General features: G+C 39.7%; 1 protein-coding gene across 1 annotated transcript; it reads right to left on the bottom strand.

Moving 5' to 3' along the window:
- Nucleotides 1-24,285: 24,285 nt before the first annotated feature.
- On the bottom strand, nt 24,286-25,367 carry LOC122403507. The gene has a single exon (XM_043407057.1). It carries the CDS (start codon nt 25,141-25,143, stop codon nt 24,286-24,288), a length of 858 nt encoding a protein of 285 aa, XP_043262992.1. The 5' UTR covers nt 25,144-25,367.
- Between the last annotated feature and the right edge of the window lie 372 nt (nt 25,368-25,739).

The following is a 25,739-nucleotide window of genomic DNA, read 5'->3' as shown; positions in this document are numbered from 1 at the left end:
ACACATTTCAGTTATGTATTAAGTAGCATGTAAGAAATACAGTGATATAAACAATCAGCGAATACTTATTAAATTCCTGTTTACATTTTTAAATTGAAGTGTATTTGAAAAATTAATAACAGTTTTATTCGTAAGTAACTCGGAAGAATCGTGATACACGTACACGTAGACATTCACGAATAACATAATCGCGGTACGTGTTTATTTAATTGCATAGTGGTTAGTGCCTGAAAGGATTATTTGTGGATACTTGTGGACACTGTGGACAATCGTGGGGCGTGTATAATCGCATGTGGGTGATTTTTGTTCACAACATTGTGTATTGGAACTGGCATTCACCCTTTCTCTGTGAAAATCTCGTCGGACGAGTTTTGATATGCCCTTCTGGATTTTCATAAGACAGGTTGAATCTTATTCACCGTAAGGTGTTCGCATTCCCGTAAGTGGACAAAAATCTAAGGCTGTCGATAATGTCGGTAAGCAGAATTTTTCATGCTGCGTGAGAACCACTAGCACTCGCCTGCCGCAACCGTCCGCGCGAACCAGCTGTTTAGCGGATTGTCATTCTACAGGCGGAACTTTAAATGTTAATAACTTTGCAACGAAGCCTCCATCAACAAATTAGTATTCTTGATTTTCGTCTTATTTTGGCCTCTACTATCGCTCATTAAAATTTTTGCTAGAGGTGGCCGAACACCCTGTATATTTTCACGTCGTCGAAAGAGTTCGACGACGTCGTTTATTGTGGTCCTTTAAATGCGAACAGCCTGTCTTAATTAGATTATACGCGACAAAAACCTCGCCTGTCTGACCGGCGTCTGGCGTGTGCTCGCGTCATGCTGTTCTGAAACAAAAGAGACGGAACGAGGTGTAAATATACGGTAACGTTTGTCACTCTCTCCGTCTCGTTTTAATGTTCACGCGCTCCTGGTTGTGCTTGTCGCACTCAGGAGCGGGAAACTCAGCCGCCGCGTTACGCAGCTAAGCTAGTGGACTGTATATGTTTGTGTGCGTTCCCTTTAAACCGGGAAACGTCTGATTGCAGTTTTGGGGAAGACGAGATTCAACCTCGTTTCTTCCTCGACTGCAGGTCTCGACTGTCGTAGGAGAGGGTAACGGATGGAGGTTGTAAGGCTGCAACCGTACCCGGTCCTTGGCCCTTTACCACCTTCTTACGTGCGTACGGGCACGGTGTGGTGCAGGTTTGCCAACGGCGCCCTTGGGTCGACTTACTATTGGGCCTGACACCACGTTGCTTAATGAATCAACGTCCTACGCGCAGCGACCGTACTAGGCTGGCGATCTTTGGGCGTGTTCTCGCGATTCGCCGTAAGCTGGGAGTTAAAATTGTCCCACACTTCGACTGGAAGATGGCAAAGCCACCCAGGGTATTTTATACGCCCCTGGATTGTGGGTTTCGAGCCGTTTGACAGTCAAGGGAGATTCGAGGGTCAACCTCGATACCTCCGACACGACCCCTGATTACAGCGATACGTGTTTTTTTTTGTTCCTTTTTTTTCAGACAAAGGTGGGTCGTAGCCACTGCTGAATACTTCGGACACGACCTCTGATTACAGCGATACGTGTCTGTATTCAGGCTGAGGTGGATCGTACCCACTGCTGAATTCGAAATCTCGGATTATAACCTGCGAGATCTTTACAGTCTTTGGATCAGGTCGTGTTCCGACCTGATCTGTTTAATTGGTAAACGGCTTACGGAAGTTCACGGGATGGGATTGTTTTACAACCCGTTCCGTATTGAACGTCCTGCGGAGGTTCACGGGATGGGGTTGTTTTCAACCCGTTCCGTATTAAACGTCCTGTGCAAGTTCACGGGATAGGATTGTTTTCCAATCCGTTCCGTATTGAACTTGTTGTTCCCGTTTACGGCTCTTTTAAATAGTAAACGGGTTGTGGAAGTTCACGGTATGGGATTGTTTTACAATCCGTTCCGTATTGAACTTGTTGCCCACGTTTACGACTCTTTGATTTTAAATTGTAAACGGGTTTTGCGGAAGTATTGACGGTACCGGGTGGATTCCCAATCCGTTCTCGTACTGCACTTCCAACCCACGTTTACAATTTCGTCGAAAGTTCGAGTGACTTGAAACTATTCGAAAGTCTTGGAAATTACGGGGGAGCGGGATCGTATGCCCATCTGCTCACTGCCGGTTCCAAGTTAAGAGTGACGATCTAGCCCGGCTAGTCAAATTCGGAGGGGAGAATCTCCGACTAGCGGCGCTGTAGACGAATTTGAATTCGTCTTTGTCCAACTTATTATTGTCGTACCTTCTCTTTCTACACGCGCCGAGACGTTAGCTCGAAATCACGCGTAGTTTCGTCGATCGCGTGATGTTTCGAAGAAATCCGTATGTGACAGTTTTTATAACCTGTCTTGTTTTCGCGTAGCGGACACGAGAGCCGAACGTTCTCGCGTCGGTAACATACGCAGAAAAACAATACCGGGTGACGAATATTATTCTACTATTCTTTTATGCTTCGAATTAACGCGATATTTAAACAATTTCTATTTAGCAACAGCAACAAAATTGTTCTTGTTTTACTGTCACAAAATTGAGCATACAGCAGATCAAATTAAACAAAAATAACTAACAGATTTTATTTTAAAATAAAACTAAACTAACTAACTTTTCTGTAGTCGAACACGGAATACTATTCCATACACTGTGGAGCATAACTATAGCACCACTATAATTTTCAAGAGTTTTTTAGTTGTAACTAATGATTTCTAAATGTTAATGATACCACGTGAAAGGGACTAGAAACAAATTATAATCAATGGAAAAAATAGAAAAATAACATTTATTTAACATGAAGTATAATAATAAAGGAAATATTGCAATGGTGCATAACTATAGCACCAATGTATTTGGAACGTAATAATAAGGTTAAATGGCTATAAAGTGTTAAATTTCTAATTCAGTTTATTAAAGCGAGCAGTTTCGATAATGAGTGGGACCTCCTTTTTTATGTATTAATTCAAAAATACGATTGTTCATACTTGTAATTAGTTTTTTCAAAGTTTCTAATTTGATTCCACGCTTCAATAACTGCTGTTTTTAGCCCCGAAATGTTCGAAAATTGTCGATTATTTCCATAAATATGCCGTACCATGATACCCCATAGGTTTTCAATTTTGGTCTGGGGAGCATGCAGGCCATTTCAATACATTGACATCAAACGTTTCAAACTGTGGTTTGTCGGATATTATGGATTGAGCATTATCTTGTTGATATGTTCATGAAATGTGATTGTTTGCACGAATAAAAGGCAATAAATGATTTTCGAGTATTCTAATATGCTCCGCACTATTCATTCGTGTAGTTGGAAAAGCTAATCTGAGCTTGCCACCGGAGCAGAATGCACCCCACACGATAAGTGTCCCTCCACCGAAATTACGTTTCGAAAAGTATTTTTGTTCTTTACGAAGCTCCCTCCAATATGAATCAAATCCATCCGGACCGTCCAAATTGAATTTTTTTTGTCAGAGAAAATAACCTAAGTTAAATAAGGAATATCGAATATGAAGCTAAAATCTCGATTTACGAATGTCTAAACTTAACTTACATTATTCCAATTTCTGCTCATGTTTTCTCGCGCGTAATCAAACCTGGCTATTTTCTGACGTTTCAGAAGTGTAGGTGCAGACATCATTTTTTGTCTTATAATGTTTGAATTATGTTCAAGGACACGTTGGACAGTCCAACGAGAAACGCCGAGATCACATTCCTTCGCAATTTGTTTACAGCTTTTTAACGAATTGCTCGCAACTTTAGCAATTTGCCTTTCAGTACGAGGGGATAACTTCTTCTTAGGTCCCCCTTTCTTATTTTTCCCATACTTAGTAGGATCGCGTAAAAAATTCAGTTTACGTGCGATTTCGCGAATCCCGATTTTTTGCTCTCTACGCTGAAATTGCACCTTGCTCTTGTTCATTAAGGTAGCTGCCACGTGGTATTGTATCAATTAACTAAGAATTCCCGAGTTTACTAAAAAAATTCCAACAGAAACCCTTGAAGAGCGTTAAAAATGAACTGCTTCTATCGTTTTGCACCGATCGACCAACGTGTATCGATTAAATCTTGACATATAAGTAGACAACTTCAATGAATTTCACCTAAAATCCATTATTTACAATGCTTTTTCATACCATATAATTGGTTGTTTCAAATTATTTTCTTACAGGTCGGAAATGTTAAAAATGTTAGTGGTGCTATAGTTATGCTCCGCAGTGTATTTCTACAATTTTGCGTTTAGCATTTGTTTTATTACTAAAACTTCAATTATTTAATTTTAATTTTAATTCTCGCCTCAAATTCTCAATGGGATTAATATCCGGCGATTTTTTTTCAAGATATCAAGATATTTTAGTTTGTCCATAGTTGTTTCAATAAATTCGCTATTACCGACTCCACTTGCTGCCATACATCTCCACAGCATTATTGAACCTGCGCCGTGTTTTACAGTAGGAACCGTATTTTTTTGATTGAACTCTGAAATCGGTTGTCTCCATACTATTATTTTTCCATCCGAATTAAATAAATTAATTTTAACTTCGTCGGAAAATATTACGTTCTTCCCAAAATTTATATCACAACTTACATATTTTTTTGCAAATTCCAAACGCTTGATTCTATTCACCTTAGAAATATAAGGCATCTTCCTTGGCTACCCTACCGTGATAGCCTTTATCGCGTAGCACCCTACGAACAGTTTCTGTCGATATCGATTTTCTAATCCTTGATGAAACATCTGTTGTTAATTTTGGTACACTACTTTTTGGATTAATTTTAATTTGTCGTATTATGTACCGTTCGTCAGTTCCAGTCAGTTTTTTTTTCCTTCCGCGTCCTGGCTGATTATGCAGTGTACTATTGTATTTGAAATTGTTAATAATTTTTTGTACAGTAGAGTGGGCTCTACCTATTATTTTTCCAATTTCCCTTAGAGATTTACCTTGACAATACAATTTAACAACTAATTTTCGCACAGAAATATCAGTTTCTGATCTTTGTGAAGCCATAGTGCAAATTTTCGCTAATAAACAATGACAAATGAAAATCAAACGTATCATAGCAACGGAACTATGTTACTAGTGTTACGTATGCCGAAAGTTACGTCCCTCAAATTTTTCTTGCCACTTGCGTGCATTGGGAAATCGCCCTGCTACGTATCTAACCTTTGGAATGGGGGTCACTTCCGTCGAGATACAGTAGCCCGGTAATTAACACAATTCGGAGAATACCGAATGCGGTAATTTCTAACGTACTTTTCAATCCGCCCCCACAGATTTTTGGGTATATAAACCCCGCGACTTCATTACTCTGGGGATCATAATCGTATCGTCACGTTTAGAGTCAACGTCACGTTTCTCGTTACGCGTCTACGATTTTGATAGTCAGTTATATCTAGTGAGATCGGGCTACAGTACCCTTTCGTATCAATATTAAACCATATAGAATCCGTGAACCGGCATAAATTCTATTACGGCCTTTAGTTACAACCGACTTACCCCCGCATCGCCAGTGCGTCAACACCGAGCAACAACATTTTAGGTATTTATAATTATTCTTTGGACGCGACAAACATACACAGAACACTTATATCTTGTTTGTTTTAAGAATATATCTAGTTTCATTATTAAATCAGAGTTACTTATCGTCTTTAACCCATCATTATATAAAGCGATTATTGTTAATTAAACGTTCCCACAATAATATAACCTTACCGCTCGGGTTATATTATATTTAATAATTGAAGTTACGAGGTCAATTAACATATCCTTAATCCAAATACAAATTCTTACAACCTAGTGGCTCCCCGATTACGCATCGAGTTCGTCCACGCAATCTAATACCATCCTAGCGGCTCCCCGATTACGCATTGGGTTCGTCCGCATCCTACAGCTCCCTGATTTCGCATCAGGTTCGTCTGTGATTTATCCAACCTCCCAGCAGCTCCTCGATTACGCATCGAGTTCGTCTGCGTTTGTTCCAACCTCCTAGCAGCTCCCCGATTTCGCATCAGGTTCGTCCGTGCACCTAATTAACAAATTGATACCATATTCCATACTCTACTTCGCACTCGCAGGCCACGCGCGCTGCACGGCCCTGGCTCGTAACAGAAACTGGTGACAGCGCACAGTGGTCCCAAATGCCGAAAAGTTGGCCATAATATGAAGGAGTTCTTCAATTTAGCTAAAAATTTGTAGGTAGGGGTTATCGAGGTCGCTGATTACGAATCAAAAGTCATAATTAAAAAAAACAAAATGGCGGCTCCGATATAGCTCACACTTATGCGAAAGAAATGTCGGAATCACCTGAAATTTGATACATAGTTACTATCGAGGTTGCTGATTACGAATCAAAAGTCATAATTAAAAAATTTAAAGTGCCGCTCTTACTGAATTTTTGTCTTGAAAATGCGCAAGATTTCGGGGGTATGTCTATTCACCAAAAATGACTGCAATTGAACCCTACAACCGAAAATAATTTTTCCACAACGATTTGCAATTTTTTAATTTTCTCGAATAATTTCACACCTTCTCTATTTTTTTTCTCGAAAGTGGGCAGGATTTCGTGGGTATGTCTAATGACAAAAACTGATTGTAATTGACCCCCGCAACCGAAAATAATTTTTCCACAACGATTTGCAATTTTTTTTCTCCGTTGAAAAATTTAGGCACCTAATTGGATTTTCAGTAAGGAATTTTTTTCTCGAAAGTGCGTACGATTTCGGAGGTATGTGTAATGATAAAAAATGATTGTAATTGATCCCCGCAACCGAAAATAATTTTTTTAAAACGATTTGAAAAATTTTTTTTCGCCGAAAAATTTCAGCACCTACTCGATTTTTTTTCTCGAAAGTAGATAGGATTTCGGAGGTATGTGTACTCACCAAAAATGATTGTAATTAACCCCCGCAACCGAAAATAATTTTTCCAGAACGATTTGAAATTTTTGAATTTAATTGTTAATAACTTTTTAACGAAACCTCAGTGAAGAAATTGATACTGATTTTCGTCTTATTTTGGCCTCTAGAATCTCCCATTAAAATTTTTCCCAGGCGTGGCCGAATACCCTGTATAAGTAAAAAATCTAAATGAAAACGAAAGGAAGAGAAAACGAAAGGCAATACCGCACAAATGTTTTATGTCTGTCATAAAGTCAGGCAGGTATAAGGCACAATTTACAGCTTACAACAGTGCCTTCATATTATTTGATTCTTAGTGCTTTTACATGGCAAATGCGAAAAAATGTTTTAGTTTGGAATTCTCAAATTTTATTAACTATTTTCGAAATAAACAATTTTTCATGTAAATAGTTTAATACAGATTTATAGTCAATAATGAAGTAGATCAACTGGTTCATTGAAAAATATACAATATTTAATAATGAAAAATTATTTATGCATTAATTTAAAAATTTATTAAATCTAATAATAAGTCCACCCAAAATTATACATTATTTATTTTAAAAAGTTTGTTGTATCTGCCACAGTTTCCAAGAAAAAACCGCGTGATTTAGTAACGCGGTCACCCTCCATTATAAAATAGGGTGGTACGACTTTACTTGCAAAAACTTGCAGCTAATTCTTGCAAATTCTGCAAGGTGAAAGTATCACATACAAGCCTGAACAAATATGGCAGTGGGATATTGTGGAATAAGCAACTTTTTGCCTACTTGTTTGCGATGCATGCATGAAATTTTACATTTTATTTTCAGTAATGAATGTACCGGTTTAAAAAATTAATGGATAACAATTTTTAATATGTTAGTACTCAGAAATGTTCTACATACTTCCAGGAACAGCATCCATTTTGCAGAATTGAAATTGATGTCTTCTAAAAAAACTTGTACACTTTTCACTTTACGGTATGCACTGACGCTTACGCTCTCGACAAACGACTGACTAACGAAGCCAAAGTTTGGATCGCAATTGCCATCCAGGAGATTTCATCAAGGAAATGGAAAGAGATGTTTTGGAAAATTTCATCGAGGGTTTACCGGATCGGATTTCTTGGAAGGTGTCGGCACAATTTAGAGACATACGGACTCTTGAAGACGCTTACGACGCCGTGCTGCACATAGACAGGAAACTACGAAATCGAAGACAGACGCCCCGGAACGAATCACCTGCAAGGTGGTCACGAAAGGATCGTGAGTCCACCGAAGATTATCGCAACCGCGACAGTCAAGTGTCGTATCCTGGCTCGCCAAGTCGTTATGACCGAGGGCGGCACGCCAGGACATTTGAACCTCAAGAGGATCGAGAAGAGCAACCACGTGCGACCGCATGGTCCGTGCGACAAAGGAGCCCCTCGATTTCCCCTTCGAGGCGCACTTACGATTTTCCTAAGGATGAAGGAAATCGTTATTCGATATTAAAAAATTCTGAAAGACACCGCGAACCAAAATTATATTGTTGGCATTGCGAAACCACGGGACACGACGGAAAATCTTGTAGAAAGAATCCGCGCAATCCCAAATATCGACGCGACTCGCGAGATTCGTCGGCTGAATCAAACGGGTCTTTAAACTACAATCGCGCTCACCGTACCGGCGACACGATGAGCGGAAACGAAAACCGTCGTCAAAAAACAGTACACTTCGACAACGACTCCTCATCAAGGAAACACCTGCCCCACGTCTCGAAGTCAAAATCCCAGAATTGGAATCAGGAAAGGGAACATTTTTAATTGATTGTGGTGCAGCTATCAATTTAGTGCCTCTCAATGTTTTAGGAACAAAAGCAATAATAAATTCTCGCGAGTCGATAGAAATAATCGGATTAACGACAAATCCAATTCGCACGTTAGGAACCACAATATTGCACATTCATGATACACCCGCATTTTTCTACGTCGTAAAAACTCTTGCAATAGACGCTGATGGACTCATCGGAAGCCCATTTTTAATGCAGGAAGAAGTCGAAATTTCATATTATCATGGAACCATGGTACTAAAAGACAAACCTGTTAAACCACTGCGTTTTTCAAACCACCAGAGTTTACTTTCATCCTTAAAACCGCAATCTTCGACTAAACACCGGCTTGAAGCTCGCACAATACAACAGATCGCGGTAAAAATAGCAAACCCGACAGTAACAGAAGGATATTTACCGCGTATTAAAACGCACAATCAACTCTACATATTAGAAGCAGCTGTAACAAATAATAGCGGAAAATGTCACGTCCTAGGAACGAACACCAGCAGCGAAGACCTCGATGTAGAGATACAACCACAAACAATAGATCCGTACGATTTTTTGAGTACATCGGACGAAGACCTTTGCTCGTATGCAGAACACCCAACAAAATTCAGGACAAAAGAAGATAGGATAGAAAACCTCATAAATACACTAAATACCAACCACTTAAACAGAGAGGAACGAGCATCCGTCATTGATTTAATAAAAGAATTTCCAGACCGATTTTTCCTGCTTGGAGACAAATTAGGAAAAGCAGCCGATTTTAATCATTCGATTCACACCATAGATGAAATACCAGTAAATACAAGACAATATCGATATCCGTCTGTACATCAGGACGAAATACAAAAACAGGTTAGCGCATTATTATCACAACGCATAATTACTCCGTCAAAATCACCCTACAATTCACCTTTATGGATCGTACCGAAGAAAGCTGATTCACAGGGAAACAAACGCTGGCGTATGGTAATAGACTTTCGCGCATTAAATGAAAAGACAATCTCCGACAAATATCCATTAACACAAATCACAGAAATTTTGGACTGATTAGGAGGAGCGAAATATTTTTCAGTTTTCGATCTCGCCAGTGGATTTCATCAGATAGAAATGAACTCAAAGGACAAGCAAAAAACAGCATTCACCACACCACATGGACATTACGAATTTTCAAGAATGCCTTTTGGATTAAAGAACGCTCCACCTACATTTCAACGCGTCATGGATCAAGTTCTCACCGGATTACAAGGAACAGACCTCTTCGTTTACCTGGACGACATTGTCATTTACGCTTCATCATTACAAGAACATAACATCAGAGTTAAAAAATTATTGAACTGCCTTCGGGAACAAGGCTTAACCCTTCAAACTAACAAATGTGAATTTCTACGCAAAGAAGTTGCATATTTAGGACACATAATTTCCGAAAAGGGAGTAAGACCGGATCCAAGAAAATTGAAAGCTGTGCAAGACTTCCCCACACCGAAAACGCAGAAAAATATTTAACAATTTTTGGGCTTAGCAGGATACTACAGAAGATTTATACCAGATTTCACCGCAAAGTCAAAACCGTTAATTAATTTACTAGGAAAAGACATTAAATTTAAATGGACAGAAGAACAAAATCAAAGTTTTAATCAGTTACGCAAAGAACTTTGTCAACAACCTATATTGCAGTATCCGGATTTCACCAAACCCTTCATCGTGACTACAGACGCATCCGAATACGCCATAGGAGCTGTACTTAGCCAGGGGGAAATAGGAAAGGATTTACCAATAGCATATGCATCAAGGAGCCTTAACAAACCTGAAAAGAATTATTCGGCAACAGAGAAGGAATGTCTAGCAATGGTTTACGCAGTCAAGTATTTCCGACCTTATATTTATGGAACAAAGTTCACCCTTATCACAGATCACCGTCCGTTAGTTTGGCTACATTCAGTTAAGGACCCGACCTCCAGGTTAATAAAATGGAAATTACGACTTTCGGAATACGAGTATCAAGTTATCCACAAGTGTGGAAAAACGAACATGAACGCAGACGCGTTATCGCGCAACCCTTCATCTGTCTGTCTACCGCTCATTCCACGGGAGTGTAGGGACGACCCCGACTTCCGGGTTCAAGTACCATCGACTACCGATAAGCAGTCCATAGGTCACCGTATACAACAGTTACGTCGAGATAGGGAAAACCGACCCAAATACCGGGAGGCTAGTAGTAGCTCAGACGAAGAACAATGCCCCCCTTATGGAAAAATTCAACACTCACCAATAGTAGCTAGACACCGAACTCTACCTAGCTTATCGCACGAAGTAACATTGCCAGACGAATCTCAGGAAATCATAAACAACCTACTGCCAGCAGCAAATTCTACAAGGAACACACCACCGGAGGAAGATAACAGTCCACCCGGAGACCTAATGTCTTTTGAAGAACCGCTTGAAATTATCAATAATGAAAATACAATTATGGAAAATCCTCGAAAGGATTTATTCAGTACTCCACAGGTAATACCGCAGGTTACAGACGAAATTTTACAACCAGCCATAATTCATCCACCTGCAAGGGTTGTAACCGACACAAGTGCAGAACGGCTACCTGACGCCTTCGACCGCACGCCTGACCCTTACCTGCCATACGCATCCGACACAGATGTTTCAACTGACGATAACGAGTACCGATACAATGAGCCAAAACAAATACATAAAATAACCATTTCTTCTGAACACCCTCACTGCCGAACACGGACATTACGCATACTTCATATCCGCAGATTGCAATTTAATATCTACCGTTGGAAAAGGTTTTATTGGACACCGAAATAATTAATAAATCAGATATTTTGACGGCTCAACCAAAAAAGGGGCACGTACTAACTTCAGACAATGGATTGTGTTAAAAAGTTGATACTTTTAACGAATGAGTCCGGATAGAGGTCTGGGATTTTATCGGGGAAGTGAATCGGACAGTGAATTGATTTTCTTTTCGTCGGTCTTTACAACCGACCTTTTATTACAAATGTGATAATAGAAAAAAAAACAGAAAATCAAAATAAAGAAAACAGATTAAATGAACAGAATATTTGGCTTCGTTTCTGGCCGTTCCGCGAGGCTAGGTCTTTCCTCTCGCCGGCTTGAGGTAGGCCAGGATTCCTGTAATCAGAAAAACACGGCTATGTGCTAGCCACACGTAAACACGTAATACGTATACGCCGCGTCTGTGTTCTCGCGCTCCCGGCGTCGATATTCGAACGAACGGGAGCAGAGAAATTTCGATTGTTCGTATTATACGAACTCGAAAGTGGACTGTAAATTTCCCGGCGTAAAGAAATCAAACTTCTTTTCTTTGCCGATTTTTTGTCGATTGCCTAGTGGACGGGGGCGCAAGTGGAGGTTGTAAGGCTCTAAATGCACTGATCCCGTGAGTATGCCCACTGAGTCTGTGCGTCGAGTCGCACTGCAATGCAACGGCACGACCGTCAATCTGCGGCTTCTCTTTACACGTTCCAACAGATGACTTATTGGCCGAGAGTTGCACTGCGAAGCCCGACAGCACGTTGTTCACTGCACGAATGCACTACTCGATGTGATTCGCAGCAGTATTCGAACTACGTGGGGGCCTGACCCACGACTCCGTTACCTCTCCGCACAGGTGCTCCTCTAAGCGTTACACCGGCGGGATCTGTAGAAGTAAGGAGGCGAAGACCGAAAGTCAGACGTCCGAAGTGGACGTCGACCTGACTACAGTGAGCCCACCTGGAGGTACACCACGTAGGTGCCTCCCTTCGGTGTCTCCTCAGCCGAATGGCAATCACAAAGAAGTGTAGACGGTATCCGTCGACTTCTTTGTGTTTCTAGCGTTTATACGTTAGAAACGATCGTTCAATTCTGCACCGGGATGGTCGAGCACCTCGAAGGTGTATTCTAGAGCCCCCAGAATTGCAGTATTTGAATCTAACTCAGGTTATGAGTGCACTTGTGTGAACCGGAATACGGTTCACGTAATAAGTAAAAAAAATGGGAATAAATTCCACACTTTTCCGAGTCTTATTAATTCGCAGCTGTGCGTGGGCTATCGATTAACCCACGCCAAACTGAACGACTGCTCGATACACTCTTTTACAAAGATAGTCTATATTCGTAATTCGAAAGAATATTTCCTTTCGAATTGTATTCGAGTTCTGGACGGACACGATCGGGAGCCGATGTGTTCAGGGCAGAAGTCGGTTTCAGACTGTGACGATTGACAGCCGAAGACGTCGCCGTGGTACGCTAATTAGTCGTTCCGTGGCGCTGTCTAAGTTTCGGCTGTCTATCTTTGTCAGATTATCAACGCGCTACTCTCTCACGGTACTGACGTCACCAACACCGTTAGCACACTCGAATCGAAGGTAATGAGCCGTTACCGATGCCAGAAAAACCAATAATACACGCGTTTTTCTATCACTGCTCGCTGTACAAATTCAATTAGAGATAATCTCTTGGTTATTGTACGCTAACAGGATTAACGGTAATTACGGCCGAGGATAATCGCTCGGCATTATGCAATCTTTAAACAAATTGAAATAATAAAACCTTCGAATAGTAATTTCGATAATTTTTACGACAATATTGTAGGGAGGGGAGTGTAGAAAGGGGAGAAGCAGGGTGCATCGGCGAGTGCCTGTGTACGTGGCTTGACCGGGCCGAAGCTCGTCGCGGAGCAAGGGTGCGTTGATGAGATGTTTATCATCGCAACGGGCCAAGCGATGATAAACATCGATAGTCAGTCGAATGGCGAAGGACGAAACGCAAAGACGTACATTTAAAAAATACCGGCGTGTAACATTAATGACAGTTTAGTTTTAAAGCGTTAAAGTTTGGTTTAGTTATATTCCGTTTAATTTGTTTATATTTGTTATCACTTTCTTGATCCTACAATATTACGGCAGAGGACTTATTCAATGGATTAAAAACTCTTAAACATACTCTAGAACAGAATCAAATAAATTCTTTTCGAATATCTGCAACAGGAGATTTACACAAATTGCCAGCCGACAAATTTTACAAGATATTGGAAGAAGTTTTTACCGGAACAGATCAGCAAATTACTTTATGCAATTGTACCATCACCACACCATCCGAAACGGACAGACTAAACATAATCCGTGAAGCTCACGATAGTTTAATTGGAGGACATAAAGGGGTAACAAAAACGTACAAACGCATCCGATCAAAATTTCACTGGCCCAAAATGCGCAACGAAATTCAGGAGTATATTAGGACATGCCAAAGTTGCCAAGAACAAAAATTAGTTCGAGCAAAGACTCGCCAACCCATGCTAATTACCGACACGCCGCTGGATGCATTCGACAAAATATCACTGGACACCGTGGGACCCCTTCCGATCACGCCGAATGGAAATAGACATATCCTTACCATACAAGACAACCTGACGAAATACTGCGTGGCAGTTGCAATACCTAATATTCGAGCCACGACCATTGCAGATGCCTTTGCCCGACATTTCATCGCAATCTACGGTACACCTCGCGCAATACTAACAGACAAAGGAACTAGCTTCATTGGAAATTTAATGACGAATTTGGCAGAAATATTTAAAATCAAACAAATAACAACTTCCGGATACAGACCACAAACTAACGGATCACTGGAAAGAAGTCACATCGTGCTCACCGAATACCTCAAGCATTACATGGATAACTACGAAGATTGGGATTTATTAATTCCTTTTGCAATGTTCTCATATAATACATCCGTTCACGAAGCAACAAATTTCACACCATACGAGTTAATCTTTGGAAAAGTAGCTCGAGAACCCAGTTCGTTCCCTGACAAAGAGAAATTAAAATCATATGGAGATTATTTACAAGACCTGATTTCACACATAACTAAAATCCGTAAGATCACTTCAGAGAATTTAAATAAAGCGAGAATCCGTTCAAAAGACTATTATGATAAACATTCAAAACCAGTAAAATTCAACGTAGGCGATTCTGTTTACGTACTTCTAGAACCTCGTACAAATAAGTTCGACCCACACTACATTGGACCATACAAGATTCTAGACATAACAGATCGAAATAATGTAGTAATTCAAACTGGCAGTAAAATAATCACAAAACATCAAGACAAATTAAAACCTGCCTATTGCTCACCTTTAATTAAAAAACAAGCATGATCTTCATCTGAGTACCATTAATACCACTGATAACTGGCCGGACCCGGACTACAACCTCACCAAGGCATGGGACACCTTCAATGCACCATTATTGATAAGTACACACCACAACACGACAATACACACACCGACACGTCTAGCTTCCAATTATTTTACTTTTCGCGACTGTTATTGTTTTCTTTCATAAATAAGTAACTGGGCGCTTTCCGTCTAATGTGAAAGCATCACGCAAATCGCGATGTTTCATCTTGGGGGGGAGATGTTACGTATGCCGAACGTTTCGTCCCTCAAATTTTTCTTGCCACTTGCGTGCATTGGGAAATCGCCCTGCTACGTATCTAACCTTTGGAATGGGGGTCACTTCCGTCGAGATACAGTAGCCCGGTAATTAACACAATTCGGAGAATACCGAATGCGGTAATTTCTAACGGACTTTTCAATCCGCCCCCACAGATTTTTGGGTATATAAATCCCGCGACTTCATTCCTCTGGGGATCATAATCGTATCGTCACGTTTAGAGTCAACGTCACGTCTCTCGTTACGCGTCTACGATTTTGATAGTCAGTTATATCTAGTGAGATCGGGCTACAGTACCCTTTCGTATCAATATTAAGGGGGTAGGCACGGGTAATGCAGCGCGCTGTAAACCGACACAATTTGGCCCGAAATAGGGGGTTTCGAAATAAGAGATTTTGCTCTTATATGAGCAGCTTTTGGGTCGAATGAGGTCTCATTCGAAAGAGGAAGGTCCAATGCAGTGTGCTCTGGTCAGAATCGAACGAGATTGTGTTCACATTTATTAATATCAACGTCGAAAGTCGATAAAAAAATGAATGAAATACAGCCACAGAATCGAGGTCTTTTTAGGTTACTAAAAGAGTTGTACGATTCCAATACTGACCAGAGCGCGCTGCATTGGACCTTCCTCTTTCGAATGAGACGTCATCCGACCCAAAAGCTGCTCATATAAGGACAAAATCTCTTATTTCGGAATTCCATTCCCACAAGCGAGTTCCGCCAATACATGGGTAATAGCAGAGCAAGTCACGTGACAAATTTAGTTCAGGCAGTCGCTACGAGATGGCGCCTAATCAAGAGGGCTTGTAGTCGTAATAAATTAGAACATATGTACGACTCTTTTGAATATCTGGAGAACTGTGTGTTTATTCTTATAACTGTTTAAACAAACTCCTCGCCGTCTCCTAGCGATCAAAAACAAAAAACATTAACATTAACTTTTTCTTATAACAACCCTAAACACAGACGAGATATATGAATAGACGTTTCACGTAATGTAATTTTTCGGCCGGAGTTTCTGGGGTCCCGGGACCCCATTACCATTTTCGTGTCACTCGCTACGTTATCAACAGATTCAGAATTTAACACAAGAGGAAGTGAGACAGAAAATAAAACTACATAAATTTTATTATTTTTTAACGGAATTAAAGCTGTAGGGTCCATCATTGGACATTAATCGATTAATTTCATTGGAGAAATCAATCCATTTAGAGTATTTAAAAATTTCAAGATTATTAAAATTCATAAGGATGTATTTCATTGATACGTACACCGCAAATTCTCTATTTTTTATTTTAAATTGTAATACATCATTTATTAAAAAAATAACTCGGCAGAAACGTATTTGCGACTCGAAATCAGTTTAATCAGACTGTGCATCGGGGCCCCGGAAACTCCTCATTCCTCGCTTTCGCACACTATGCTCAATTGCGTGTACGTGAGCTCCAAATGTAGACCAAAGAAACCGGGACTGCATTATTTGTTCCGACAGGAAAACACCAGGAGAAAGACGTCAAACAACATTTTATTGTGAAACATGTATAAATCAACCTATGTATATTGGGAATTGTTTCAGAATTTACCATACCATAGAAAATTATGAGAAATAAATTTTTATTTTTTATTTTCTATAGATACATCGAGGCGGCCGGCAATGAATGCGTATAACAGCTGTGCTTAAAAACTCGATTTGTGTAGCCGGCCGCCAAACGGCGGCCACGCATTCATTTTCTAATTCAATTTTCTTTATTGATATTATCAGAAGTGGGAAAGATTTCAGCCATTATTTCGACAAATTTAATTATTAGATCATTAGCATGATATTGTCGACGGAAGAAGAATTCACCTAAATAGCCTACATAATGTATTTGGCGAGTTCCATACTTCAGAAAATTCGAACCTTTGACAACAATGCAGAACTAGATTTAGCTCGACACATTATACATTATTTGTCGTCGGTTGTTATGCCGACTAATACAAACAAGAGAAAAAAGCAACGATCGTGGACTGATGCAATACAGAGCCACAGATATGTGTAGGGGTGAGTGAGAGAGAGTATGTGTGAGAGAGAGAGAATGAGCGAGCGATGTGCGCGAGCGAGTATAGGCGTTTTGAAATAATGGAGCAGCGGTCAAAACAGATGTCTCGCGGCGTGACCGAAAAGAAGAGCGAAAAATGGCAGTTCGCAGTTTGCTGTTTGTTGTTTGACTTGATTCCCTACAAATATAATAATATACAATTCATTGTCTCACTCAATTCCCTACATATGTACATATAGACACAATTCATTGTAGTAGTAGCGATCTTTTTGAAGAAAAATCTCGGAAACTAAGGCCGAGCGGCGGTTATATGTATAGGAAAAAGTTGCTCAAAATGTTGATTTCTACAACATATTCAAAAATCATCGAAATCGGTGAGACCCGGCCTTTTCTAAATAATTACCTCATTTTCTTTCAATAATTCTCCATTGCAAAAATTCTACAGTATTCTTACATTTTTTTATATTTTAAAATTTTCCCATGTTATTAGAAAGTAGATATACAACGAAAGTTATACAATTTATAGTTCCTAGCATGTATAACATGTATATGTATATAACGCATGGTCGCTTCGTATGGAAAGTCAATGAATCTTCAAAAAGCGCCCAGGTCCGATTTCGAGAAATGTAAGGTCTGTCAGTCACGATGGCTTTTGTCGTTTACTGACGATTCGAACGGTTGGCGATGCCAGGCTTGCTTTCGAGAAATGTAAACGACGTCAGCGATGCAAGAGCGAGAAGGAAAGCGAGTATCAGCCTGCTCTTCTCGGCTCTTCCGAAACTCAACGAGCTCACGTACACGCAAATTGAGCATAGTGTGCGAAAGCGAGGAATGAGGAGTTTCCGGGGCCCCGATGCACAGTCTGATTAAACTGATTTCGAGTCGCAAATACGTTTCTGCCGAGTTATTTTTTTAATAAATGATGTATTACAATTTAAAATAAAAAATAGAGAATTTGCGGTGTACGTATCAATGAAATACATCCTTATGAATTTTCCCGGGACCCCATTACCATTTTCGTGTCACTCGCTACGTTATCAACAGATTCAGAAATTAACACAAGAGGAAGTGAGACAGAAAATAAAATTACATAAATTTTATTATTTTTTAACGGAATTAAAGCTGTAGGGTCCATCATTGGACATTAATCGATTAATTTAATTGGAGAAATCAATCGATTAAGAGTATTTAAAAATTTCAAGATTATTAAAATTCATAAGGATGTATTTCATTGATACGTACACCGCAAATTCTCTATTTTTTATTTTAAATTGTAATACATCATTTATTAAAAAAATAACTCGGCAGAAACGTATTTGCGACTCGAAATCAGTTTAATCAGACTGTGCATCGGGGCCCCGGAAACTCCTCATTCCTCGCTTTCGCACACTATGCCCAATTGCGTGTACGTGAGCTCGTTGAGTTTCGGAAGAGCCGAGAAGAACAGGCTGATACTCGCTTTCCTTCTCGCTCTTGCATCGCTGACGTCGCTTACATTTCTCGAAAGCAAGCCTGGCATCGCCAACCGTTTCGAATCGTCAGTAAACGACAAAAGCCATCGTGACTGACAGACCTTACATTTCTCGAAATCGGTCCTGGGCGCTTTTTGAAGATTCATTGACTTTCCATACGAAGCGACCATGCATTATATACATATACATGTTATACATGCTAGGAACTATAAATTGTATAACTTTCGTTGTATATCTACTTTCTAATAACATGGGAAAATTTTAAAATATAAAAAAATGTAAGAATACTGTAGAATTTTTGCAATGGAGAATTATTGAAAGAAAATGAGGTAATTATTTAGAAAAGGCCGGGTCTCACCGATTTCGATGATTTTTGAATATGTTGTAGAAATCAACATTTTGAGCAACTTTTTCCTATACATATAACCGCCGCTCGGCCTTAGTTTCCGAGATTTTTCTTCAAAAATATCGCTACTACTACAATGAATTCTGTCTATATGTACATATCTGTGGCTCTGTATTGCATCAGTCCACGATCGTTGCTTTTTTCTCTTGTTTGTATTAGTCGGCATGACAACCGACGACAAATAATGTATAATGTGTCGAGCTAAATCTAGTTCTGCATTGTTGTCAAAGGTTCGAATATTCTGAAGTATGGAACTCGCCAAATACATTATGTAGGCTATTTAGGTGAATTCTTCTTCCGTCGACAATATCATGCTAATGATCTAATAATTAAATTTGTCGAAATAATGGCTGAAATCTTTCCCACTTCTGATAATATCAATAAAGAAAATTGAAATAGAAAATGAATGCGTGGCCGCCGTTAGGCGGCCGGCTACACAAATCGAGTTTTTAAGCACAGCTGTTATACGCATTCATTGCCGGCCGCCTCGATGTATCTATAGAAACAATAAACAATCGGCGAGTCGTATACATACTGCAGATTTTTTGTCAACAATCGGCGAGTCGTATATATATAACAGGCACGTAAGTGTAGATAGAATTCATTGTAGTAACAGCGATATTTGTGATATTATATGGTACAACTTTGGAACCAAGTAAGGCATTGTGTTGAAATTTGGTTTATATGTATTTATGGACATTGAAGAACACATATTTACAATACAAAATAAAAATTTATTTCTCATAATTTTCTATGGTATGGTAAATTCTGAAACAATTCCCAATATACATAGCAGGTTGATTTATACATGTTTCACAATAAAATGTTGTTTGACGTCTTTCTCCTGGTGTTTTCCTGTCGGAACAAATAATGCAGTCCCGGTTTCTTTGGCCTACATTTGGAATATGTAGCTTATTATTCATTCTATTGTCCGACAAAGAATGTTAATTTATTTAGATTATAACGAAGATAGCAATAGGAATGGTTCGACTTTGAATGAAGTTTCGATTTTACGTTTATAGTTTTTTACGTTTACGTTTTATGTTCTTTATGTTAAATAATTTTAGTAAACATTAAATAATATAGTTTATATAGTTACGTTTATTGTCCACGTGTTTGAATCCGACCATACGCCTCTGACCATCCTCGACAATCCTTCCACTTCCAACGTAAAAACGGCTGATATATTTCTCATTTTAATAGAATATTTCCCATTTTAATAGGAAAGTACAGGAAAACATGTGTTTCTTAAAAAATTGCGGTGAAATCAGTTCATTCTTCTTAATCACTAATAAACTTTCATGTCCCCTCAGAGGGGACAACCGAGTGCAAAGGGTTAAAATATGTTCATAAAATATTATCGTTTTAAAACGTGTATTTCCGTAAAAACAAATTTTTGTAATTTTTTCTTCATTATGGTATATTGCTTATACATTGTATATGCCTACACAGGTCGGAAAGTCAAAAATGCCTAGGCAGTCGAGAATCTCGGCTCGAGAATATGCGAGATCGAATTTCAGCTGTGTTGAGAGCAAGAAGGATAGACTGACATTCGCCGCCTTTCTCGAATCTACGAAGCTATACGAAACGCCAGAACTCATATACAAGGTGGTTGGCATTAGTGTGTGTGAGTGGTGGGGCAGTTCCCTTTCGGCACGGGTCTGCCGTCTGATAATACTCCACTGTCTTTTCCAATCCCTCCCATAATCAACTCACATGTATTTACGTACACACTCAGCTGGCTGCCCATCAATACTAATTCAGTGCCTAGTTTCTCAGCTAACCGCCATCCATGAGAAGAGGCCGCTAAAATCAGCTACGAATTTTCAGGTCGGTATGACAGTCAGATTCGGCCGCGAAAGTCCATAAGGTGAAACGTCTATTCATATATCTCGTCTGTGCCCTAACTTCAACCCTTTAATCGGTAAAGTAGAGCTCAATCTCGCAACAGAAAACGCACCTGTCGCCACAGTACTCCCCCCCCCCAACAATTTAAAAAAATTTATTATACCCTATCTTACATTCCCCTATACACATTTACAACATATTATTTTGATACTATTCCACATTAAAGGTTACGGTTTTTTTTCTTGAATACGTCTTAGGTTTCTTCTCTATTCGTAGCTTCAAATTACCCTCTCGACTCGTCCCATCATTCTCAACAGAATCTTGATTAACCATAAAAGCCGGTTTCAATCTCTCAACCGAAACTGTTACTTCCTTCCCATTCACAAGAATGACAAATCTCCGATCATCCATCCTCTTAATTACCTGATGAGGTCCCGAATACGGTGGTCTTAACGGAGGACGTACCTCATCCAAACGTAGAAAAACGTGTGAACACTCGTACAAATTCTTGTGTGTGAACATCTTTGCTTTTCTATGATGCGCCACTGGTGTCGAACGTATTCCCTGAATTATTCTTCTATACTTTTCCAAAAATATTTCTGGATCAGGTTGCCCGTCCTCTTCCATGAAAAACTCGCCCGGTATCCTTAATGTCTCTCCAAAAACCATTTCCGCCGGGGATGCCTTGATATCGTCTTTATACGCAGTCCGAAGTCCTAATAACACCGCTGGCAAAGCTTCAATCCAAGGAATTTGTGGATTACACATTAATGCTGACTTCAAAGTGCGATGCCATCTCTCCACCATCCCGTTCGATGCAGGGTGGTAAGGTGATGTCCTAATCCGCTTTGCACTTATAGTTTTTGCCATCGCCGCGAATAACGCACTCTCAAACTGAGAACCCTGGTCAGTCGTTATTGTCTTTGGTGTTCCAAACAAACAAATCCAGTGCCCGAACAATGCTGCCGTGACAGTAGTTGCCTCAATATCCTGAAGTGGAATCGCCATCGGAAACCTAGAAAATCTATCTATTATCGTCAAACAATACTTATAACCCTTCACCAATGGCATATGAATTATGTCAACATGTATATGGTTAAATCTGCCATCCGGGATATCAATTTTTTTAGGCTCAAGTTTATTATGCCTGTGTACTTTTGCTCTCTGACAAGGAATACACTCACGGGTCCATTTAATCGCGTCCTTATTAATACCCGGCCACACGTATTTCTCCTTCAACTGCCTACTTGTAACTCTGCCACTCAGATGAGCCAATCCATGTACTATATTAAAAGCTGTACGTCGCAAAACTCTCGGAATATATGGACGAAAACGCCCCGTTGACACATCCACATAAATCATGTTATCCTCTACCATTATCTGCCGCAGGTCCATTGACGTTTCACCTTCTAATATCACTCTCAACTCTTTATCCTTTTCTTGTTCCAAATATATTGTCTGCGGGTGCAAAACAGAAGGCGTTTCAATTTGACAAATTCTTGACAATGCATCTGCCACAAAATTATTGTTTCCCTTAACATGCACAATTTCTGTAACGAACTGAGAAATGAAATCCAACTGTCTCAACTGCCGCGGCGAAGCTTTGTCCGTACGTTGTGCAAATGCAAATGTTAACGGTCTATGATCTGTCTTAACTACAAATTGTCGACCTTCCAAAATATGTTTAAAATACTTTATAGCTGCGAACACCGCGAGCAATTCCCTATCATAGGTACTATAATTTTGTTCTGTTTTACTCAATTTCCTTGAGAAAAAACCAACAGGCCTCCATTGATCGTTCTCCAACTGCTCCAAAACAGCCCCAATGGCCACGTTAGAAGCATCTGTAGTCAATGTCATCGGTGCCGACGAGGAAATATACGCAGTAAGAGTCGTGGCTGCTATCCGCTCCCTGCACTCTTCAAACGCCTGTGTTGCTTCCTCTGTCCACACTATTTTAGTTTTATCATTTTTCCTCGACTTCTTCAAGTACTGATTCAGTGGTACTTGAATTTCTACCAAATGTGGAATACAATGCCTATAATAATTCACCATCCCCAAAAAACGTTGAAGTTCAGCAATGACCTCAGGTTTTGGGAAATTCCTTATCACCTCAATACGCTCCTTCGGAGGCCGATACCCTTCTTTTGTAATGTAATAACCCAAAAAATCCATCTCCGTCTTACCAAAACTACATTTCGCCAATTTAATAGTAAGCTTACTGTCTTTAAGCCTATGGAAAACCTCCTTCAAATGCATCTGATGTTGCTCTGCATTTTCCGACATAATTAAAATATCATCAACATAACAAAATACATATTCCAATCCTCGAAAAATGGAATCCAAATACCGTTGACACGTTTGTGCTGCATTCCGAAGCCCGAAAGGCATTGTAACATACTCAAATAACCCAAACGGTGTGGTAATTGCTGTCTTTTTAATATCCTCCGAGTTCATTGGTATTTGGTGATATGCTCGAGCCAAGTCTAATTTTGTAAAAATCTTCTTTCCATGAATCCTCTCAAACATATCATGCATAAAAGGCGGTGGATATCTGTCAGGAATTGTTTGGGCATTCAGCTTCCTGAAATCCCCGCATGTCCTCCATCCACCCTCCTTTTTCCTAACCAAATGAATAGGACTGGCCCATGGACTGCTAGATGGTCGTATAATCCCCTGTTCCAAAAGAAAGTCAATTTCAGTCCTTGCTGCAGACAATTTTTCTCCTGACAATCTTCGAGGTCGATCTGCCACCGGTTGTCCTGTTGTAAATATATAATGAGCTATCGGAAAATTTGATGTTGTTGACACATAATTTTTTGGTTGAGTTATTTCGATATATTGATTTAATATGTTATGATAATCCATTTGAATGTTAACAGTTGAAACGCCTACAATATCCACTGACTGCAGCTCCCCTTGTACAGCAAGTAACGTTAACGGGTCTTGTAACTTTCTATTTTTTAAATCAATCACTAATCCAAAATGAACCAAAAAATCCGCTCCTAATATCGCTGACGACACTTCTGCTATAATGAAAGACCATTTAAATGCACGACGTAAACCCAAATCCAAATGCATAATTCTACTACCACACGTATTAATCATAGAACCGTTAGCAGCAAATAATTTGAAATCAGTTGATTCATTCTTCTTAATCACAAACCGTTGAGGTAATACTGATACAATTGATCCAGAATCTACAAGAAATTTCGTATTTGTCTCCCTATCAAAAACATGGAGTCGCAGTTCTTTTTGAGGCTTATAATAAGCGTTGCTGCCGAGCCCTGCCTCCGTGACCGACAACTGTTTCAGTTTTCCTGCCTGTTAGTAACAAAGGCACACGGTGCGATGCATCGATAGGCTTTTCCTCCAAATTTCTTATGGTAGAAACAAATTTGTGATCGCATGGGCGTGTTAGAACGAGATCTTGACCGATAATTATATTTCATTCCTGACCGAATCTCCTCTAATGTCGCCTTAACTTCTCGTACAAACGCCATAAAATTTTTCTCGAGATCCTCTACTTTCTTCTCCAAACCGTCATTCACCCCATGTTTTGTGCCAACCGCCATTACACAGCCATTCGCTGTATTCTCCAATATATTATCAGCTATCTCTGCCAACGTATTCAAATCGGATTTCGCAGATACCGAAAGGATTCCTCTCACATATCCAGGTAATCTACTTAACCACAAGGAACGCAAAAATTCATCTCCCACAACACCTGCTGCATGCTCTCTCATCTCTCGTAATAAATGAGAAAGTTTCTTATCCGCCAAACTCAGCTCGTTCAATAACCTCTGAAGTTGCTTTTCTCTAGAATCCGAAAGTCTCTTAATCAAATTCTCTTTTAAGAATTCATACTTATCTGATTCCGGCGGAATTCGAACAATATCAGAAATACACTGCAACGTCTCCGAATCTAAATTACTGATTACAGTGTCAAATTTTGTCTGATCACTTCTGATCCCTTTTGCTCTAAATTTTGCTTCGGCTTGCAGAAACCATAAATCTGGTTGTCCTTTCCAAAAGGGCGGCAATTTGGTATCACTCACGGCCGCTATCACATTAGATCGGTTTTCAATATTACACTCTTCCTTGCTTGAACTTTCCAAATTATCGAAATTCTTCTCTGTCGCCTCTACTCTAGTAGGTGAATGAAACATTTTACTTTTTTTTAAATTTGAATTTTACACAGAATCTCTCCTTTGAGCACGTCGGGGTCACCAATTGTAGCCGTAATAAATTAGAACATATGTACGACTCTTTTGAATATCTGGAGAACTCTGAGTTTATTCTTATAACTGTTTAAACAAACTCCTCACCGTCTCCTAGCGATCAAAAACAAAAAACATTAACATTAACTTTTTCTTATAACAACCCTAACTTCAACCCTTTAATCGGTAAAGTAGAGCTCAATCTCGCAACAGAAAACGCACCTGTCGCCACAGGCTGTGAAGGTGAAACCATACCAAAGTGAAGCGTTAGCTTCGATATATAGGCCCGTCGCCCCCCACCCCGAGAAAGCATGATGCTGACATTGCTGACAACCTAACCCATACTTCGATTCTGCGGCTGTATTTCGTTCATTTTTTCCTCGACTTTCGACGTTTATATTAATAAATGTGAACAGACTCTCGTTCGATTTTGACCAGAGCGCACTGCATTGGACCTTCCTCTTTCGAATGAGACCTCATTCGACCCAAAAGCTGCTCATATAAGGGCAAAATCTCTTATTTCGACATAATTGAGTACATGGAAA

The sequence above is a fragment of the Colletes gigas genome, unplaced genomic scaffold (assembly GCF_013123115.1).
Source record: "Colletes gigas isolate AHSC1104 unplaced genomic scaffold, ASM1312311v1 Colletes_gigas_Sc00056, whole genome shotgun sequence".
NCBI classification, from domain to species: domain Eukaryota; kingdom Metazoa; phylum Arthropoda; class Insecta; order Hymenoptera; family Colletidae; genus Colletes; species Colletes gigas.
The sequence above is the reverse complement of the archived record's forward strand: the minus strand, read 5'-3'. Positions and strand labels throughout refer to the sequence as shown.